General features: G+C 43.8%; 1 protein-coding gene across 1 annotated transcript in view; it reads right to left on the bottom strand.

Annotated features, from left to right (window-relative positions):
• TMA16 (translation machinery associated 16 homolog) overlaps positions 1 to 18885 on the bottom strand; it is a gene marked incomplete at its 5' end in the record, with an annotated part of 113646 nt that overhangs the window by 30357 nt on the left and 64404 nt on the right. Inside the window, one exon of the mRNA XM_082249123.1 lies at positions 17991 to 18139. Within this exon, the coding sequence (XP_082105249.1) occupies positions 17991 to 18139 (149 nt within the window). The remainder of the gene's footprint in view (positions 1 to 17990; positions 18140 to 18885) is intronic.

Below are 18885 nucleotides of genomic sequence, written 5' to 3'. Positions count from 1 at the left end.
AAGATTCTAAAAGGGAGGCTTCTGGAGGAACGAAAGCACCAAATTGAAGTCCCAAGGCAGCAGCGGAGACTGCACTAGAGGAACCAAATGTCGGACACCCTGAAGAAAGGTACGCACTAGGGAGTGTGTGGCCAACGGTCATTGGAAGAAGACCGCCAAAGCCGATACCTGGCCCTTAATGGTACTCAAGGCAAGGTTGAAGAAAGGTCAAGATCCGAGCCACCGAGAAGGAGCAAGGACAAACCTCAAGAGACTCACATCATGCAATGTACGTCTGCCACGCATGATGGCAGATCTTCCTAGAAGTAGATTTCCTAGCTTTAAACAGTGTAGGAATTACAGACTCCAATAAACCTCTATCCTTCAGCACCAGGCATACAACGGCCAAGCCATCAAAGCCAGCGACTGTAAAGCAGCATGGAAAATTGGTCCTTGGGACAGCAGATACTCCCTGAGAGGAAGCTTCCAAGGAATGTCAGCGACCAGCCTCACTAGATCAGCGTACCAAGCCCGGCGAGGCCAGTCCAAAGCCACCAAGATGACTGGAATCCCTTCTGCCTCGATCCTGCATAGAAGTCTTGCAGAAGCTTGAGAGGAGGGAAGGCGTAAACCAGATGATACTGACCCCACAGTGCCACCAGCGCTTCTGTGGCATCCGCCAAGGGATCCTGTAACCAAGCCACAACCCTCTGCACCTTTCTGTTGAGCCGAGACGCCAACAGATCCACCTCGGGGATGCCCCACCGGAAACACAACTGAACACCTCCAGATGAAGGGACCACTCCCCTTGGTCCAACGCCTGCTGACTGAGGCAATCGCCTGTCAGTTTTTCACCCTGGGAACGTGTACTGTGGAGAGGGCCGGAACGAACCATTCTGCCCTCCTTAAAATACCCGCTACCTCCAGAGCCGCCAGGACACCTCTTGTGCCCATCTGGTGATTGACATAAGCCACGGCCGTGGCATTGTCCGATTTAATGTGCACTGGGCATACCTAAAGACAATCCGTCCAATGGTCCAGACAGTCTGATCAAAGTTCAAAGACATGGATTGGGAGTTTGGACTCTTCCAGTCTCCAGATCCCCTGAGCAGAAGGTTTGCCAAGGATGCCTCCCAAGCCGGACAGGCTGGCATCTGTGGCGACCACTGTCCAATGCAAGGGGAGGAAGAATTTGCCCAGATGAAGAGCCAGACAGCGAAGCCACCAAATCAGGGAATCCTTCATTTGCCGACTCAGCCGGATCTGATTGTCCAGAGACTGCAGTCTTGTTCCATTTTGCCAGAATCTCCCTTTGCAGAGACCACTTATGGAACTGTGCAAAAGAACCGCCTCAAGGGTAGACACCATCAGGCCCCAGCACCCGCATGCAAGTCCGGAGGGATAACCACCTACTGGACAGCAGGGGACGAATTGAAGCCTGCAATTTCTGGAGTTTGTCCAGAATTCAGATCATAGTGGTTAATGATGCGTACTCTGAATGGTCCAAGGTTATTAGTGATGTACCCCAAGGTTCAGTGTTGGGACCCCTTTATAAATGATATATGGTCTGGGATAAAAGTATAATTTAAGGGGGGTGTGGCAACCGCTCTGCTAGATGGCCGCAAGACTCTGAAGCTCTGTCTGGGTTAAGGGCTTACCTATATCTATGGCTGCCTCCGACACTTCCACCCCCTCCTCTCGGCACTGGGCAACCGGCCAAACACCCGCTGTCATGGAGGGGATGCCTCGGCACCGCCGAGACACGGTACCTCTGCAGAAAATGTCCAATTTCTTCCCATTCGCCGGCCCCAGAATACACCAAAATGGCGATGGAGACAGTTACCAGGACGGCGCCTCCAGACCTCTAGGGGATTGCTCTACTAGCACTTCTACATGCAAAAACAAATGACTGTCCTACACAGAAATCATCAGGGGACACGGGTTCCAGTCAATCTACTCCATCACTGCAGAGCCCTGTGAAATCTAAACCGAGGAGAGATAATCCCGATGACTAGGGAGAGGAACCTGCTATGGATGAGAGTACTGATAATTCTAAAAATCAACATGACACTCAAAAAAATTATCCCTTTGATGGGTTTCCCACTACAGGTCAATCAGTTTCAAAAACACTGACAGAAATGCTAATGTCACTCAGGGATTCATTGCAATCTGATATTTTATCTTCACTATCGCAATGCAAATCGTAAATACGTGAATTGGGGAGTAGAGTGAGCGAGATGGAAGATAAAATACATGAAGTCACCACATCCTTTAATAACCTTATTGACTCGCATACAGACCACCAAGAGGAAATAGCGGACTTGGAGGATAGGTCGCGACGCAACAATTTGAAAATCAGAGGCATCTCAGAAACCGTACAAACCCCACAACTACCCCATTTTGTACAGAACTTATTCAAAGAAGCGGTACCCAGTCTCACATCGGCTGACCTAACCATTGATAAGATACACCATATCCCAAAACTATCATTCCTTCCACCTGAAATACCCAGAGATGTCCTACTACGTGTCCACTTCTTTCAAGCCAAGGAAAAAAAATAATGGAAGCTTTCCGCCGCACTGACCAACTACCTTTGCAAGCAGCAAATATCCAAGTCCTCCCAGATTTTTCCCAAGACACACTCCCAACTCAGACGCAATCTAAACTCCATCACTAAGACCCTACGAAACAAAATCGTTTATAAATGAAAATACCCGGCGAAACTGAGTGTGACCTACAATGGAAAACCATATCTGATATCTTCACTAGAGGAAGGCCTCAAATATCTTCAGAATTGGGGGATCATTCCGGAAACACACCTTTCTCCCCACAGCACTCAATGGGAACCACCCAACCATGTCCACTCCGACTGGCAAATGGTATCCAGGAAATCCTCATCCACCAGGCTGGGGATCACCAAAGGCTATTTAACTAGCATGAAGCATAATCCTTGATGGAAGCAAATGAGTCTAAAGGAGTACCTTCCACCGTACCCACTTCCACACTGTTCGAGCAGTACACACTGCACCTACTGCCCTAGAATATCCCTTCTTTTTTACTGACCGTTTTTTTCTTCATGTTTTCAACAGGCCTATACACAAGTCCACGGACTACAGCTACTACAATAGTTGCAACAGCCATTACCTATATTTATTGTAAACCGATCACTTCATTGTTACAATACCTATACAGATCCTTGTTCAAGTTAGTATGTTACTGGTGTTTTATTCTCTGGCAACACAAAATGGTCAGTTCCTCCTGCAATAACTGGATTTTTGACTTACTGTAAAATCCTTTTCTCTTAAGTTCATTGACTGACACAGTTCCTGATGCATATCAGTTAGGTTATAACGCCCCCAACCGGAGTAGGATACTAGACAGAAAAAAAAAAGTTCTGGCTACGCCTATGGGCAGTCCCGGAGGGTAAACTCTCGATCTTCCTGCATAGGAAGTCAGTTTTGTATCAAAAGCATTGTCAGAGAAGTAATACCAACCCAACTCAAAATAGAGGGGCGGGTACTGCGTCCGTCAATGAACTTAAGAGAAAAAGATTTTACGATAAGTCAAACATCCAGTTTTCTCTATCGTTCATTGACGGACGCAGTTCCTGATGCATATCAGTAGGGACGACCCAAAGCAGTGCCATAAAAAGGAGGGGTGGGAACAGCAGAAAAAAAAAGTCCCCAAGGCAAAACATAGCCAACCAGGCAATATAGGACTCATCAGAACAGGAATAGCAGCCTGCAAAACTTTGCAGCCAAAAGAGGCATCCGCAGATGCCAGCACATCCACCTTATAAAACTTGGTAAAGGTGTGAACAGAGGACCAGGTAGCTGCCTTGCAAACCTGAAGAATAGATGCCTGATGGCGAAAAGCCCAGGAAACACTAAGTACCCGAGTACAATGGGCCTCAACAGGGAAAGGTGGAACCTGACCTTTATTTGAATAAGTTTGCACAACTGTCTGTCTGATCCAGCTGGAAATAGCTGACTTTCGAAAAGACTCAGTAGTCGCTAAGTACACCCAGATTGCCTGAACCACATCCAGGAGTATGTCGTGCAAACTCTATAGGATGTTTTTTTGGCTTGTGACACAAAGAGGGTAACACAATGTCCTTGTTTAAGTGGAAACTACCTTCGGAAGGAAGGACGGATCTGGACGAAGTATCACTTATCCCTGTGAACCACCAGTCCACAAACCAGCACTTTAGCCAAAGTATACGCCAGAGGATGCCGAAACCGACAGTCGGCCCAATATGGGAGCAGTATCCTGCGCGGCATCGCAAACAAATTGCAGCCTCTGCACCAGCTGGTCCAACAGCTCCTCAAAGTCAGAGGGAAGCCGTTTCCCCTCCAGGTCACGCCGTAGTAACTTAGCCCATTCAGTCAATTTGTAAGTGAAAAGGGCAACCGTAAACACCGGTCTCAGTGCAGATCCTGCCAGGGAGTACATATTACGGGCCACAGCCTCCGCCTTCTTATCCTCTGGATCCTTAAAGGACAGGGAATCCTCCACTGCGATAATTAAAATAATTAAAGGAGCAACATATGCATGACCCTCTACAAACAGGGGGTCCATGATGTTGACCCCGCTGGGGAGGTCCAGTTGCAGACCAGGTGTTAAAAGGGGGGTATGTTGGCGATACCATAAAAGGGAGAAGAGATTTAGGTGAAGGGTCCACTCAGAGCAGAGTAGAAATTGGAGGTCATACTGAGCGAGCTGGCCTACCCGCTGCCTTGTGCCGTGGTGTGGATGAAATCAGCAGGATAGTAGTAGTACACCATAAAACAGCTCAAAGTAGGATCCGTGCATCATATTAGATGAGTTTAGGGGTGTGAGGTGGCTCGAATATATGAGGACCATTTGCGGTCGAACTTGGCAGAGTTACGTAGGTTGGAGGTTTTAATGTCCAAGGCTTCTCTGTCATAGAGGTGTTGCAGGCCCAACCTCACTTCTCTGATTGTTGGAGGGGAAGAGTGTATCCATTTGGCCAATATGGCTCTTCTGGCAATCATGTAGCATGAGGCTTGCCAAGTTTTGTGGAGTGTAAGAACGCGCGTTTGTGGTTTGGAAATCTTTTGCAATAACACATCAAAGTTTCAGAAAAGCAAGAGATAAGGGTTCATGTGAGGAGCCAGACCAGTGATGGAAGCCAAAAGTAATTCCACTTTGGTCCAGAAGGATTGAATTGGGGGGCAGTGCCATAGTCTATGTGCAAGAGAGGGTTTGGGTGTGCCGCATAGCGGGCAGCAAGCAGAGAACGATGGTGAGCCAGTGCGTGGGTAGGATACATAGCTACGATGAAGAATTTTGTATTGTTGTTCCCTCCAGAATTCATTAGTCATGAGTTTGTAGGTGGTTAGGTATCTGGAAAGAACCAGGTCATGTGCATATGGGTTGGGGAAGTCTTTGTCCCATGGGGTGGAGGAAAATGATGATTTGCAAATTGTAGGTCCTTTTGAAGTGAAGTGGTCTCGTAGGGCAGGTTTTAGTCACAAAGCTGGTAGCTTGAAGGATACCCAAAGTGTGTCCTTTAGGTAGGTGAAAGAGTGTCAACGTGTCGGATATATCCAGGGGTTTGCCCGAATCAAGTTCGAAAAGTGGATGTCCTTGGATGGGAAAATGAGGTGACATCATTGGGGAAGCATGGAGTTTTTTCATCAGTTCTCTCCAAGTGATGATGGTATCACCGATTAAGATATTGTTCTTGAGGTGGGATGGAAGATCCCTGTGACCACAATGCAGCAAGGCCGATAGATCCTGGGGACTAATTGAGATTCTAGGGGATAGTTGGAATATCTAGGAGATTTTGCCAATCCAGTCCAGCCCCACTAAGAATACAAGCGAGATTGTATAAACGGGCATTTGGAAGCGCTACCCCTCCCTCCTGGGCAGGAATAGTTTTTGGAGTGCAATACGTGGTTTTCTACCCTTCCATATGAAGTTGGTAACCTCTTTGTGTAGCTTTTGGATATCTTTGTGCTTAATCAAGATTGGAATTGTTTGGAGTAGGTATAAAAGTTTGGGGAAGCCGACCATCTTATAAAGGTGACATCTACCAAACAGGGAGAGAGGGAAGCTTGCCCATGTATCCAATTCAGTAATAATTTTATTGATGGCGGGGGGGGGGGGGGGGATATTGAGGTATTAATTCAGATTAATTCCCAGATAAGTGATAGAGTCTTTAGCAATGGGAAAAAGGGGGGTGAAGGGCCAAGGGTTGTGCTTGGTGCGGACCGGGGGGTAGAATTTCGCTTTTGGAGGAATTAATTTTGAGGCCCGAGCATAAGCGGAACTCCTCAAAAAGGTGGTGTATCTGCTCTGTGTCTTTGGACAGGTTGGAAATAAATATGAGGATATCGTCTGCAAAGAGTGCAATTTGTAATTCTTGGTTGCCTATTTGGATACCGTGGAGGTTAGGATGTTGCAGGACTAACCAATCAAGGAGCAAGAGTACAGAACACTACCAAGTGTAAAATCACTTACTCACCCAGCGCTACTATTAAAACAACTGTTTGCAATGAATACCTTAAAGATAAAAGCTGCTGCTATATTGAAAGAAACATCTAAATAAGGTGCAACAAATACAGATTGTAGGAATCAATTTGTAACACTAGCAGCGCTAAACCATGAATGTCATCAAAACTTCAAAGAAATGGCTGGAACAAATAAATTATATAATGCATCAAAAACATCTAAAGTCCATCAGTGGTTATAAACCTTTGCTAATGTGCAGGTAAGCATTCAGCCAAAGTGTAGTCCCATGTACCAGTGTGACCATGACATGGAAAAGAGTGCGGCTAATAATAAAAATGTCCGTGTGCCACCACCAGCTGTGATCACCCGTCAGATGGAACACTCACCGGATCAGGGAAAGAAACAGGCATGTAATTACTACTGCTGGCTCCTCCACTTCTGACCAATAGCCGCCTCCACCTGGCTTTTACTGCGAACCTTAACTTAGTCACTCGTGTCACCATGTGAAAGTAAACACAATGAGGGGATACATAGCGTAATTCCGTAAAGGATGTTTATTGAAAATCACCCCCGTTCCCCTCACATATGTACTCACAAACACGAGAATTCGTCTGGCATAAGCAAATGTATGAAGCGTCCGTCCACCTCTGCCGTCAGGGCCCTCAGTGGAAGTCTTTGACGAAACGCGTCAGGCCGTGAGTGCACGGTCGCCTAGCAACGGAGGACGCCACGCCACACTGTCGGATCCGGTCCGCTTGGCGCCAAAGCGGCCGGTTTGAAAATGGCAGAGGTGGGCGGACGCTTCATACATTTGCTTATGCCAGACGAATTCTCGTGTTTGTGAGTACATATGTGAGGGGAACGGGGGTGATACTGGTACATGGGACTACACTTTGGCTGAATGCTTACCTGCACATTAGCAAAGGTTTATAACCACTGATGGACTTTAGATGTTTTTGATGCATTATATAATTTATTTGTTCCAGCCATTTCTTTGAAGTTTTGATGACATTCATGGTTTAGCGCTGCTAGTGTTACAAATTGATTCCTACAATCTGTATTTGTTGCACCTTATTTAGATGTTGCAGGACTAGCCTAGCCAAAATTTCCAGAGCGAGGTTGAACAAGAGAGGGGAGAGCGGACATCCCTGTCTAGTGCCTCTGCGGAGCTTGAAAGGGGCTGAGATATGACCGCTCGCAACTATATTCGCCGAGGGGTTCGAATACATGGACGAAAGGAACCGAGAAACCAAAGCGTTCCAAGACCATGTGTAACCATCTGATGTCCACCCTCTCAAAGACTTTCTCTGCGTCGAGTGAGAGAATGGCCATGTCCGAGTCCTGATTGCGTTGGGCTGTTTCAAGGGCTGCAAGGACTTTCCTAATATTTGCGGTAGCTGACCTACCAGACGTGAATCCCGTTTGGGCAGGGTGTATTAACGTCGGTATGATAGGGGTCAGTCTGTTAGCGATGATTTTAGATAGGATCTTGCCGTCAATATTTAGAAGGGAGATGGGGCGGTAAGATCCTGGGTCGGTGGGGTCATTTCCTTTCTTGGGTACAAGTTTTACATGGGCCTGGAGTCCTGTCGGGAAGTAGGAATGGCCGTTAAGGATGTGTTGGTATAACTTGTGAAGGGAAGGAGCAATAGTGTCAACTTAAATTTTGTAATAGAACAAAGGGGTAGACAAGCTCATACCAATTACCTATAAATATATAAGCACCACGTCCCCATCTGAATATCAAAGAAGAAATGCTATTTGGGGCGTATATTGGGACTTTGTAAATAGGGGTGCTTGATGTAGATATAGTATAAGAAAAAAGAATGAATGTATAAAAGAATCAAAATTTTTATTAACAAAAGTATATATAAAATTGTATACTGATATGAACAGGATACAAACAACAATATCGTGTAATATTGTAATTAAAAACATAAGCGGTACATAGATATTTGGACATATATAGCACAATTCACAAGTGATTTACAGTTCCTACATAGGGATAGTTGGCAAATACCAAAAAACTCATCCAAAAGGAGGTATCTATGCAGGATAGCCGTGAAACCCAGAATATCAACCCAACATGTTTCTCGGCCTTATAGCCGCTTCCTCAGGGGTACTTGTTCTATAGGGTATCACTTAATAAATATGTCACACTAAGAATAAAGAAAAAAATGAAAAAGAAGTAAATGTCTATATAAGAAAAATATTGCATAACACATAACAGATCATATGCAGTTTTACACAGATCCACACAAAGTTGTGCGGTGTATTACATTTTGATAGTATTGAATCTAACTATATTAGAATATCTATGTTATCGCACCTGTCTGGTAAACCACAAGGCAACAGTGGTAGAGGACCTGGACCACAAGGCGAGGGGAATTCCCCCGGGGGCGGGCACGGGAGCTCGAACCACAAAACCCAAAAGGCAATACTGCACTGAGTGCGTGTCACTATCTGAAAGTTTGAAAGACAAATAAACCATACATAGGTCAAGATTAGATATATTACATGAGAAGGTATAGTCACCCTCTAGTGGTGATCCACCTATAGTGCATCTAGAAAGGCTAGACCTATTTGTATATGTATAAAAAGGCTAAGCAAGATTGGGAGAAAAAGGACCCCTCAATGTTGCACCTAAAATAATTATGAAATAAATATCTTCTTACCCAATGGATACCAGATAGGACAAATGGACAGGGAGCGGGTATATTAGATGTAATCGATCTAGGATTGTATAGCCTTCAATATCCACAATAGGATCCTTTGCACAAAACCTAGGAGGTATAGATAGCCAATTAAGGACAAGGTCTCATTCCGGAGAGTAATTCCCTGGTTACCGATAGAGCAAAATAAAAGGTATTACCTATGGTGGTGCAAAAGATGGCGTCCCGTCCCTGCAAACTGCATGGGAGGAACGCCAAGGAACGTTATTTGTAGTGGTTCGTGAGCTCCACCCAGGATGACGTAGAGGAAACTACGTCTCCACGTACATCCGGGCTGACGCCGGGAATGCGCATCGCTACTGCGCAGGCGCATCCGCCGGACATTCACCTGCCAAGGGACGATCACGTCATGCGTCGCATGGAAGCGACGTCATATGACGCGACCGGAAGTGACGGCGTGTATCCGGCGTATAGCCCTCCCCTCCCGAAGGGGAGGTGGAAGACGCACCCAGCGTCACGTGTCCGCCGTGGGGGAGGCACCCAAAGTGGTCCTCCTAAAGACAGGAAAAGGTCCGTACACTGCTGCATAGAAGGGACCCCAAATGACATGGCGCGGGACATAGACCTAAAAGGAAAACGAGAAAACAAAATATAAGTAAATAAACATAACTCAATACATATAACACCTGCATTTTACTAAACAAAAATCAACAGGTTATAATCAATGAAGATATGTATAAGAGAAATTACATCAAATAGACCCAAGAGGTGTATAAACAATTGGATCAAACATGAGGGGCAATCTCATGGAAAAGAACCCGGATAATGACTTGGTTTGTAGTAACCAAGGAATCTAATTACCAGGGTGTAATGCAATATAAACATATTCCAAATATATATAGAGAGCATGGGTCTTAAAGATGAAGGGCAGGGGTAGAGGAAAGAGCATTAATTGAAAACAGAGAACGTGGAAAGAAAGACTAAAATGGACAAAAAAAAAACACAAAGGAGAGAGAGAAGGAAAAAAGAGAAAAAAATCCAACCAACACTATAAAATCATAGAAAAGATTTATAGGAGTGGGCCTCATTTAGTCCGGGGGGAGTGGTGGCACTGAGCCTTTCTATCCACAAAGCCTCCCTTTGCAAGATCCGTTGGTCCCAATTCCCGCCTCTAGGGTCTGGGGGGATAATCTCCAGAACCCTAAAGGAGACACATGTGTTATTAAATCTGTGATGTAACCCAATATGGCGGGTTACCGGCGTGAGAATTTTTCCACCGCCAGAATAGTACACATGTTCACCTATTCTCTGTCCAAGCTGTCTAAAGGTTTTGCCAACGTAAAACGCTGAACATTGGCATTGCATTAAATAGATCACTCCAGTTGTAGAGCAATCCGCATGACTCCTAAGTCTGTGGTTGTTACCATTTGGCAAATATGTGATAGGACCCTCCTCAATCCAAGGACAACGTGCACAGTTACCACATTGGTATGTACCATGCACAGTACTGGATTCAGGAGGGTTCTGCGTATAGTGGCTCTTCGTAAGCAAATCCCGAATGGAAGTTGCTCTTTTGAACACCACTTCCGGAAATTGAGACAGAGACATTGGCACCTCCTAAGTGAGGAAGCCACACTTTGGACAGTGTGGCTTCCTCACTTAGGAGGTGCCAATGTCTCTGTCTCAATTTCCGGAAGTGGTGTTCAAAAGAGCAACTTCCATTCGGGATTTGCTTACGAAGAGCCACTATACGCAGAACCCTCCTGAATCCAGTACTGTGCATGGTACATACCAATGTGGTAACTGTGCACGTTGTCCTTGGATTGAGGAGGGTCCTATCACATATTTGCCAAATGGTAACAACCACAGACTTAGGAGTCATGCGGATTGCTCTACAACTGGAGTGATCTATTTAATGCAATGCCAATGTTCAGCGTTTTACGTTGGCAAAACCTTTAGACAGCTTGGACAGAGAATAGGTGAACATGTGTACTATTCTGGCGGTGGAAAAATTCTCACGCCGGTAACCCGCCATATTGGGTTACATCACAGATTTAATAACACATGTGTCTCCTTTAGGGTTCTGGAGATTATCCCCCCAGACCCTAGAGGCGGGAATTGGGACCAACGGATCTTGCAAAGGGAGGCTTTGTGGATAGAAAGGCTCAGTGCCACCACTCCCCCCGGACTAAATGAGGCCCACTCCTATAAATCTTTTCTATGATTTTATAGTGTTGGTTGGATTTTTTTCTCTTTTTTCCTTCTCTCTCTCCTTTGTGTTTTTTTTTTGTCCATTTTAGTCTTTCTTTCCACGTTCTCCGTTTTCAATTAATGCTCTTTCCTCTACCCCTGCCCTTCATCTTTAAGACCCATGCTCTCTATATATATTTGGAATATGTTTATATTGCATTACACCCTGGTAATTAGATTCCTTGGTTACTACAAACCAAGTCATTATCCGGGTTCTTTTCCATGAGATTGCCCCTCATGTTTGATCCAATTGTTTATACACCTCTTGGGTCTATTTGATGTAATTTCTCTTATACATATCTTCATTGATTATAACCTGTTGATTTTTGTTTAGTAAAATGCAGGTGTTATATGTATTGAGTTATGTTTATTTACTTATATTTTGTTTTCTCGTTTTCCTTTTAGGTCTATGTCCCGCGCCATGTCATTTGGGGTCCCTTCTATGCAGCAGTGTACGGACCTTTTCCTGTCTTTAGGAGGACCACTTTGGGTGCCTCCCCCACGGCGGACACGTGACGCTGGGTGCGTCTTCCACCTCCCCTTCGGGAGGGGAGGGCTATACGCCGGATACACGCCGTCACTTCCGGTCGCGTCATATGACGTCGCTTCCATGCGACGCATGACGTGATCGTCCCTTGGCAGGTGAATGTCCGGCGGATGCGCCTGCGCAGTAGCGATGCGCATTCCCGGCGTCAGCCCGGATGTACGTGGAGACGTAGTTTCCTCTACGTCATCCTGGGTGGAGCTCACGAACCACTACAAATAACGTTCCTTGGCGTTCCTCCCATGCAGTTTGCAGGGACGGGACGCCATCTTTTGCACCACCATAGGTAATACCTTTTATTTTGCTCTATCGGTAACCAGGGAATTACTCTCCGGAATGAGACCTTGTCCTTAATTGGCTATCTATACCTCCTAGGTTTTGTGCAAAGGATCCTATTGTGGATATTGAAGGCTATACGATCCTAGATCGATTACATCTAATATACCCGCTCCCTGTCCATTTGTCCTATCTGGTATCAATTGGGTAAGAAGATATTTATTTCATAATTATTTTAGGTGCAACATTGAGGGGTCCTTTTTCTCCCAATCTTGCTTAGCCTTTTTATACATATACAAATAGGTCTAGCCTTTCTAGATGCACTATAGGTGGATCACCACTAGAGGGTGACTATACCTTCTCATGTAATATATCTAATCTTGACCTATGTATGGTTTATTTGTCTTTCAAACTTTCAGATAGTGACACGCACTCAGTGCAGTATTGCCTTTTGGGTTTTGTGGTTCGAGCTCCCGTGCCCGCCCCCGGGGGAATTCCCCTCGCCTTGTGGTCCAGGTCCTCTACCACTGTTGCCTTGTGGTTTACCAGACAGGTGCGATAACATAGATATTCTAATATAGTTAGATTCAATACTATCAAAATGTAATACACCGCACAACTTTGTATGGATCTGTGTAAAACTGCATATGATCTGTTATGTGTTATGCAATATTTTTCTTATATAGACATTTACTTCTTTGTCATTTTTTTCTTTATTCTTAGTGTGACATATTTATCAAGTGATACCCTATAGAACAAGTACCCCTGAGGAAGCGGCTATAAGGCCGAGAAACATGTTGGGTTGATATTCTGGGTTTCACGGCTATCCTGCATAGATACCTCCTTTTGGATGAGTTTTTTGGTATTTGCCAACTATCCCTATGTAGGAACTGTAAATCACTTGTGAATTGTGCTATATATGTCCAAATATCTATGTACTGCTTATGTTTTTAATTACAATATTACACGATATTGTTGTTTGTATCCTGTTCATATCAGTATACAATTTTATATATACTTTTGTTAATAAAAATTTTGATTCTTTTATACATTCATTCTTTTTTCTTATACTATATCTACATCAAGCACCCCTATTTACAAAGTCCCAATATACGCCCCAAATAGCATTTCTTCTTAAATTTTGTAATAATCGGAGGTAAACCCGTCAGGGCCTGGGGCTTTTCCTGAGGACAGTTGTGCGATAGTACGCGTGATTTCCTCCAGAGTAATTGCATCATTGAGCGACAAAAGGAGGCAGTCGTCTATGATGGGCAGGGTGACCTTGTCGAGCCATAAGGAGGCAGCAGTCGCGTCGTCGTGTTCGGCGCTGTAAAGAGTGGTATAGAAACGGGTCAAGATGTCGGTGATATCTTTTGGAGTGGTGGACAATGTTCCATTACTGTCTTTCAGGGATGTGATTTGTGTAGGGTCCCTTGCATAGCTTTGCCAGGAGTTTACCCGGTTTGTTGCCGTACTTATGATATGCAAGATCCTTGAGAGAAGAAAAGAGTCATTCCTGCGACGTTGACTATGTTTCAAAGGCCGATTTGGCTTCTCGCCAGGCCAATCTATTAGATTGCGTATTTGATTGCGTCAATAACAATTGAGCGGCTCTCAGTTTTGCACTAGCTTCCGCATAAGCTCTGCCAATGGCCCTCCTCCAGTCAGCAGCGTAGGAAAGAATTTGACCTCTTAGCACTGCCTTCCTAGTCTCTTTGTGGTAGAGTATTCCTGCCAAGTGTCTTGTTTTATAGAGGCCACGTGTTCGTCGTAAGCCAGGAAGGGCGGGAACCTCCAATCGCTCGCTGGTGGCTTGGGAGAGAGATCAGAAAGCGAGAGCGAGATAGGGGCGTGGTCAGATATAACGAGATCATGCGTGTACTTGCGAGTCCATGATCATAGGTTGAAGCTGGGCATTGATAAGGGAGTAATCAATTTGTGAGAGGGAGTTGTGAGGGCTGGAGAAGAAGGTAAATTCCCAGCCTTCAGGATGCGCCAGAAGCCAAGCGTCCGTCAAGTGCAGGTGTTCCGCAAAATGGGGTAGGTGAAGTGAACCGGATGGTGTATGTATGGTAGCGGAATCATGTGGGCAGGATCTGCCTTCCCTGGGGTCCATGACTGTGTTGAAGTCCCCTGCTAATACCAGGACATAAGAGAGGGAAGGTTTGAGACTTTGAATGAGAGGTGTGACACGGCCATAGTGGTAAAACCATGATAACAAATTTATTGTATCAATGCACATATACATGGCAATAGTAAAAATATATGAATATAAAATGGATAGAAGAAAGACTGATATGAGCTGGTATACATACATCAAAGTTGCACAATGAACCAACCAAAATTGGACAAAGTATGATATACAAGAGTAAACCAAATAATGATAATGATCTGCATCAATAAGGCTCGACGTGTTTCTGTGGACTGTATTCCACATCATCAGGAGCAGATGTGATGCGAATCTGCAAAAAATAATTGTATAAAAAAGTATCTCAAAGGGTAAAGATAGTAAAAGAAAAAAAGGGGGAAAATTTGAAAAAAATAAACCCAGGTCTACTCAGGGCAGCTCAGATCATTGCAAATCACGTGGGTATGTAATGCTGGAATCGGCCAACAAGCTAGTCTTAGCTGGAGTTTTGGGGACGCAAAGAAATGGGCAAACCGGCATTAACATTGCGCATGAGAATGGAACGAGAAAAAGGAGAATGAATGAAGAAAAAATAAGTATTAACAGTGAAAAGCATGGTGGTATCTGGGCTTATCAAAAGTATTGTGAATAGACTGCAATAAAATGCAGTTCAATGTGCAGCTAAATAGCATAGTGTCAGAGTACTACAGAATAATCATAGGTAAGTACCAGAAGAAAGTTATACACCAAAGTGCTAAGGACACATCCAAATGGGCCCAAAAAGGTGGTGGGGGCGAGTGAATGAAAGGATTGGTTAATAGAAAGAGAATCCCAAGAAGCTACAAGAAGAAAACAATATAAGTACAATGTGACTTACATTTAATAGGTGATGACAGGAAATGTATATTGGGTCTGCAGGATCAATAGGACGGTGAGACAAGGGATGGAGTGAAGCTAGTCCCAAGAAAGAGTGCGCCAAGGATGCCAGCCGCTAGCCACCTCAGCATCCCCAACGCCACACTGGCATGTGGAGAGGAAAGCATACCTCCATGGGATGTGGACGCCATATGGCAGCCAACCCCCGGAGGGGTGCCTAAAACACACTTGGCTGGAAGAACGCAATCAACACTGCAACGCCAAAGATATGACCTCACAGGTATGGCGCGAAGTGTGGCGCCGACGCACAGCGGGACATCCACCCGATCAACTACGCCCAGAAGGGCGGGGGGGAAGGGGAGGAGTCCCGGTGTGCGTCGCAGCTCCCGAGGACAGGAGGAGTCAGCCGTCCTAGCAGAAACAGGCCCTGTGACTGCAAGGCTGATAAATGAACAATGAGAGACTCAACAAAATGATAAAAAAAAAAAAAAAAAAGTATGAATAAAGAAAACGTATATCTGTATATTACAACATATTGTCTAGTATAATGTCTGAGTATATAACACCACCTAATTGAAGGAGGTATCAGACCAGTGATAGCCAAGGATAAGAGATCACTTATAGTCAAAGGATACAAGGCAGTCGTGGTCACACGTCTCTATCTCTAATATAAAAGCAATAAGGGAGGTTTGGGACTTTAAATGAGGTGAACAATCACCTCAATCCTGGTTTCAGTACATAAGAGGGGGAAGGTCTGAGACTTTAAATAATAGTGGTAAAACCATGTCAACAAATTTATTGCATCAATGCACATATACATGGCAATAGTCAAAATATATGAATATAAAATGGATGGAAGAAAGACTGATATGAGCTGGTATACATACATCAAAGCAGGGAAGGATCTGGGTGTTTTGGTAGATCATAGGCTTAATAATAGCATGCAATGCCAAGCAGTTTCCAAAGCAAGCAAAGACCTCGTCTGGAATATGCAGTTCAGTTTTGAGCACCAGTTCTCAAAAAGGAGATCGGGGAACTGGAGAAAGTGCAGAGAAGGGCAAAAGAACTGATAAGAGGCATGGAGGAGCTCAGCTATGAGGAAAGATTAGAGGGACTGAATTTATACGCTCTTGAGAAGAGGAGATTAAGGGGGGGATATGAGCAACATGTATAAATACACAAGGGGTCTATCCATTTAGTGAACTTGGTGTTGAGTTATTCAATTTAAGGTAATCACAGAGGGCAAGGGGGGCACTCTTTTAGTCTAAAGGAAAAGAGATTTTTGTCCCCATATACGGAAAAGTTTCTTCACAGTAAGAGCTGTGAAAATGTGAAATAGACTCCCTCCAGAGGTGGTTCTGGCCAGCTTACTAGATTACTTAAAAAAAAAAAAAAAAAAGCCTGGATTCTTTCTTAGGTGTAAATCATATAACTGGGTACTAATATTTATAAGTAAAAGTTTATCCAGGGAATATCCGATTGCCTCTCGGGGGATCAGGAAGGAATCTTTTTCCTGCTGTAACAAATTGGATCATGCTTTGCTGGAGTATTTTCGCCTTCCTATTGATCAACTGCAGGTATAGGATTGTGTATATGGGATTGCATGGTTGTGTTTTCTTTACTGTTTTTTGTTTTTTATTGGTTTAGCCAGATGGACTTGTGTCTTTTTTTCATCCTATGTAACTAGGTCCATCTCCAGAAATGTTAATGTTCATGTGTCCACCGTTCACAACATTGTCAAGATGTTTACAGCCCATTGCACTGTAGCTAATCTCCCAGGACATGGATGGAAGAGAAAAATTGATCAAAGAGTTTGCCAAAACGTACCTGAGGAAGCCAAAATCCTTTTGAAAGAATGTGCTGAGGACGCAACAAAATTACAGTTTTTTGGCAAAGTCCATCATGCTACTGTTTTTAGAAAAAGAAACGGGGCCTTTAAAGAAAAGCCTACAGACCCTACAGTCAAACATGGTGGAGGTTCACTGATGTTTTGGGGTTACTTTGCTGCCTCAGACACTACATGTCTTGACCTTGTTCATGACATTATGAAATCTGAAGACTACCAAAGAATTCTGGGGTGCAATGTAGGGCCCAGTGTCAGAAAGTTGGGTCTCTGTCAGAGGTCATGGGTCTTACAGCAGGACAATGACCCAATGCACACGTCAAAAATCACCCAGAAATGGTTTAAGACAAAGCGCTTGAGGGTACTGAACTGGCCAGCAAGGAGTCCAGATCTAAACCCTACAGAGTACCCGTGGCGATATCTCAAAACTGCAGTTGGGAAAAGGAACCCTTCCAATGAGATACCTGGAGCAGTTGGCGAAATAAAAGTGTCCCAAAATTCCAGTAGAGAGGTGTAAGAAACTCACTGGTTACAGGAAACATTTTCAGTTATTTGTCCAAGGAATATGCTACCAAATATTAATTTGAGGGTGCCAATATGCCAAAAGTCAGATTTGGCTTTTTTGTTTTATACCAATACAAACAAAAGAAATATACATGAGAATGCTTAAAAAAATGTGTAACTGCAACAATTTTCTAGGCAAAGTGGTGCATTTTCTGACAAATGCAAGGGCTCCAATATTTTTGGATATGACTGTATGTGTCAGTGAATGAAGGCTTATTACAGATTTCTGCTTAAAAAAAAAAAAGTAAGACATTTCCCCTTTAAAACTGCATTTAAAGTTTCATGCATAACAGTAACCCAACACTTATGAACATCATTGATATGGCTGTTACACTGCTGTGAAAAGAACAAGAAAAAAAAAAAGCATTGTATAAATCGTACCCATTCCATATCCATTGTACTGTCTTCTTTCACGCTCTATGGTCTGTTTAATGACAGTCTCCCGGGAGCCATGCTGCCTTGCTTGTCTACCTTTGATGCTGTTGTGCAGTTCAATTTGTTCTAACTCACTATCAAATCGGTGTAAGTAGCTGAAAAATAAGAGAAAATGACTGTGATCACTTTGATAGCCAACTAAAACATACGGAATTGTATGTTTCCCGAATAGAACAGGAGAATCAAAAAACAATTGGCAAAATTGTGTAAACTGGGATACTTCTGAGACCATGTGTACATAAAAAAAGCAAGCAAAATAAAAATGAAGGGCCTCAAGCCATGACAGTTTAACTTTAAAAACTCATAATCTGCACTCTCACCTAAATGAAGCTGCTTAGCCTATTTATTTGAATATGTGGGTTTAACCACTTAAGCCCCGGAAGATTTTACCCCCTTCCTGACCAGGGCCTATTTTGCGATTCGGCACTGCGTGACTTTAACGGACAATTGTGCGGTCGTGCGACGCTGTACCTAAACGAATTTGACGTCCTTTTTTTCCCACAAACAGATCTTTCTTTTGGTGGTATTTGATCACCTATGCGATTTTTACTTTTTGCGCTATAAACAAAAAAAAGAGCGTCAATTTTGCAAAAATAACAATATTTTTCACATTTTTTTTACATGAAATTCCCCAAAAAAATTTAAAAATGAAAATTTAACATTTTAGGCCAATTTGTTTTATGCTACATATGTTTGGTAAAAATAAAATCGCAAAAAGCGTATTTTGATTGGTTTGCACAAAAGTTATTGCGTTTACTAACTAAGGGAAAGATTTTTGTCATTTTTGTTGTTTTTTTGTAACGCGTAATGGCGGCGATCTGCGATTTTTTTTGAGGTACTG

Source organism: Pelophylax lessonae (genome assembly GCF_965119305.1).
Source record: "Pelophylax lessonae genome assembly, chromosome: 1".
Lineage (NCBI taxonomy): Eukaryota > Metazoa > Chordata > Amphibia > Anura > Ranidae > Pelophylax > Pelophylax lessonae.
This window is presented reverse-complemented; position numbering and strand designations above follow the sequence as displayed.